We start from the raw sequence: 3,132 nt of genomic DNA on the forward strand, positions 1-3,132 counted from the left end.
TATAACAGGATTTAACAACAAACACTTTTAAAACGGTAAAAAGGTTCCCTTCCCGACGTTTCGACTCGGTTGCACGAGTCATGGTCGCGAGCAGACTGAAGAGATGCGTCGTCGTCTGCTCGGGCGCGATGAGTTTTCTTCGTCCACCCGCATTTGTATAGTATTTTCGTCCGTGGTACAGTCAGTCCGAAAAACTACACTAACAGTGTCCGGGTTTCTTTGAGACGGCCTAAAAAGCGATTTGCACTTCGCACTTTTCACCGGATTCCACGCTGATGATAGGTTAAATGCATCTTCTCGATTGAAATTCTTGTACCTAATTTTTAATTTGAATGACTTCACATAATATCAACCTAGTATGAGAAGATTTTTGGGTCATGAAGTTTTTATCTTTTTAAATGTGTTTGTTGCCAAATTCCGTTATATTGAGAATGTAGTAAAAATGCAACATGGAAGTTTATTTTTTTTATACAATACCTGTAATTCCCCACAGTTCCCCGCAGGGCTGTCAGGAACTACATTCTTGATGAAGATTCCGAAGATAGCCTTCTCTTCGCCGTCTTCTCCATCTCGATTTGAGATGATGTCAACCTAGAGGTAAAATTTATAAGACATAAATATCCATATTGTAAATTAATAAGTAACAAAAGACATTAAAATGCATAATCCTTTTCAAAAGTGAGGATCGTCTGTTAATCATTAACCCCTTTACTAATAAAAAGTCAGCCCAAATAAAGGAGTTTTGGGCTGACTTTGTTGTCGACACGAAAAGAAGAAGAATAAAAAGTTACACGCTCGTTGAATACTGTTAAGTATTTCCATACTGAACGTTCACTATAAAACACTGTTCAACGAGCGTGTAACTTTTATAAGTAAGGGGGTAACACTTTGGAAATTTGTAGTGAGGGTAGTAGTTCTAACTACACGAGATACTTAACGACACTTTATCATAACTACACTTTATCATCTTCCTCATGTTTCTATCATCCCTTATTACTTTTTTCTTTCAGATTCTGATACACGAACCCTACTCCTAATAATCAAAACCTGCATTATTGTCTTTCAACTTTCTGTTTTTCTTCTGTCACTGTCATTACCTTGCCTCCAACGATGCTGACGCCCAACGGGGCCCCGGGGCTCCTCTTGATGGCCACCCGGCGCGGGGGGCCCCAGCGCTGCGCCGCGAGTGGGCCCCGCTCGGGGGACACGGTCACTGTCATCGCTGCCTGGACGTAGCTGTGGACAGCAGGCTTAAATGAGGATGTTGGCGACAGATATGGTGACACCGGTGCTAGGTTATGGTCTATGGACTAACAACGGTGTTAGCCGTCTTGTTTTTGCTACACTGTTACCTGGCTTTATAAAGGTGATCTAGATAAAAGTTTTTTTAAAGTCGTCGCATTTCCCATTTCTGTAGCTAACAGAGGAAATGCATTTTTTTTACCGTGGATGCAGGCTGCCACCAACCGGCCATTGTGGAATCATTGGGGGAGGCCTATGTTCAGCAGTGGACGTCCTATGGCTGAAATGATGATAACTATGCTAGGCTACGCGGTACATGGTAGAAAATAATGCTTGGGAGATAAACAATATTTTTATTAATATTGAAAATAAATAAAAATTAAAAGGTAACTTTCGCGAGTTAGGCGCCACCTACTTATTAGCAATTACCGCCACGCAACGATTCAAAACCGCTCGTTTCTGCGGGGGTACTCCAAAAAAACGTTGTCCAACGTTTCGAATGTTCCCATCCCTCTCACACAAAGCGAGATGCCGGTGACAGCTGATAGACTCAAAACTACTAAACAGCATTTCGGAGTAGCCCTCCTATTTCAGCGACAACTTCTAACTAGCTCAGTAATAGGGCATCATGCCGATTGTTCAAGTGGTTAAGTGAACAATTGGACTCACGCAAACTGCGGGTATGATGTAAATAACGAGGTGTTGTCGACGTTTTACCGAAAATAGCTTGTTTAAAACACGCTTTTAGTGGGATTAAAATAGCTTTGATTTTAATTTGTTTGTACATGCGTGCGTTTTCCGGGTCACTTTTAAAATTAATTGTAATTGTTAGCACATGGTAAGATTTGTGTGAGTAATAAATTTTCATTTGAATTCTTTCTTAATCTACCCTAACTGATAGACAAAGCTCTGTTAGTTGACCACTGAGTTAATGATTGTGATGTATGATTACTACGTATTTGTCTTTAAAATGGTTGAAAGTGGAGACTTATTTTGTGGTGGAGATGAGTGGAGACCTCCTAGGGTAGGTAGGTACCGACCGTGTATGTAGTAAGTATAACAAAACAAAGATTTTGATTGATTACTTGGTTAGGAGTCAAACTCTATCTTAGCTAATTTTCCAAAATAATTTTGATTTTGATTTTTGAGGAGTCAAACTCTATCTTAGCTAATTTTCCAAAATACAAACAAATACAATTCGATTACCCTTCTGCAATACACCTAAACACCTACACAAAAGATGCACGATGAAAACAATAAACAATGTATGCAATAACTGCTGCAGTGGCTGTGAAAATTTAATTCGATCAGCGCCACTGCGGACGGATTGAGAGCCCCGCGCGCGCTAGCATTCGTCATTGCATTTAACTGGTTAGGTTATATCAGGCCTGTTCATCTCCGCGAGTTTATATCGAAAACAAAACACGCACGATGGCCCACCTACAGGATACTATTCGACAAGGCCTCACATACGAGCGAACATTGACTCACGCACGCGTATTCTTGTGTATGATGAAAGAAAATAACGAAAATGGTGTACTGAATACTGTGCAGTATTTAACTGCCTAAATAATAATAAAAACACAGAATGTACTTTTTTAAGTTGCCTCAAGACGCTGAGAGGTAAATAAGTAGTTAATATTATTCTTGATAATTAATGCTAAATCATGTATTTCCTCCGCCCATGTTCCGCAGTTTGGCACCTCACGTCACATCATTTTACCGAAGTCAGCCCTATAGCTTCGGCGCAGTGCCGATCACTGACGTTTGTCAACAAAATGGTGCTTGAGTCTTGAGACAGGCTAAATTACACCATATTGTTAATGACAGTGAGTATACATTTTTTTAAATACCTTCGCGAAGTAAAACTTCTGTACGTAGTATAGCCTG

The 3,132-nt window shown here is 40.1% G+C and overlaps 1 protein-coding gene across 1 annotated transcript; it reads right to left on the reverse strand.

Annotated features, from left to right (window-relative positions):
* Nucleotides 1-477: 477 nt before the first annotated feature.
* Nucleotides 478-1,231, reverse strand: LOC114354705 (inaD-like protein; the record flags this gene model as incomplete). The annotated part of the gene is made up of 2 exons (XM_028307220.1): nucleotides 1,098-1,231; nucleotides 478-591 (listed from the first exon to the last, which is right to left on the reverse strand). Coding segments are annotated over exons 1-2 (237 nt in total), but the record flags the coding sequence as incomplete, so codon positions are not given.
* Nucleotides 1,232-3,132: the final 1,901 nt, after the last annotated feature.

Source organism: Ostrinia furnacalis, unplaced genomic scaffold (assembly GCF_004193835.3).
Source record: "Ostrinia furnacalis isolate ACB-3 unplaced genomic scaffold, ASM419383v2 OfSCF2107, whole genome shotgun sequence".
Lineage (NCBI taxonomy): Eukaryota > Metazoa > Arthropoda > Insecta > Lepidoptera > Crambidae > Ostrinia > Ostrinia furnacalis.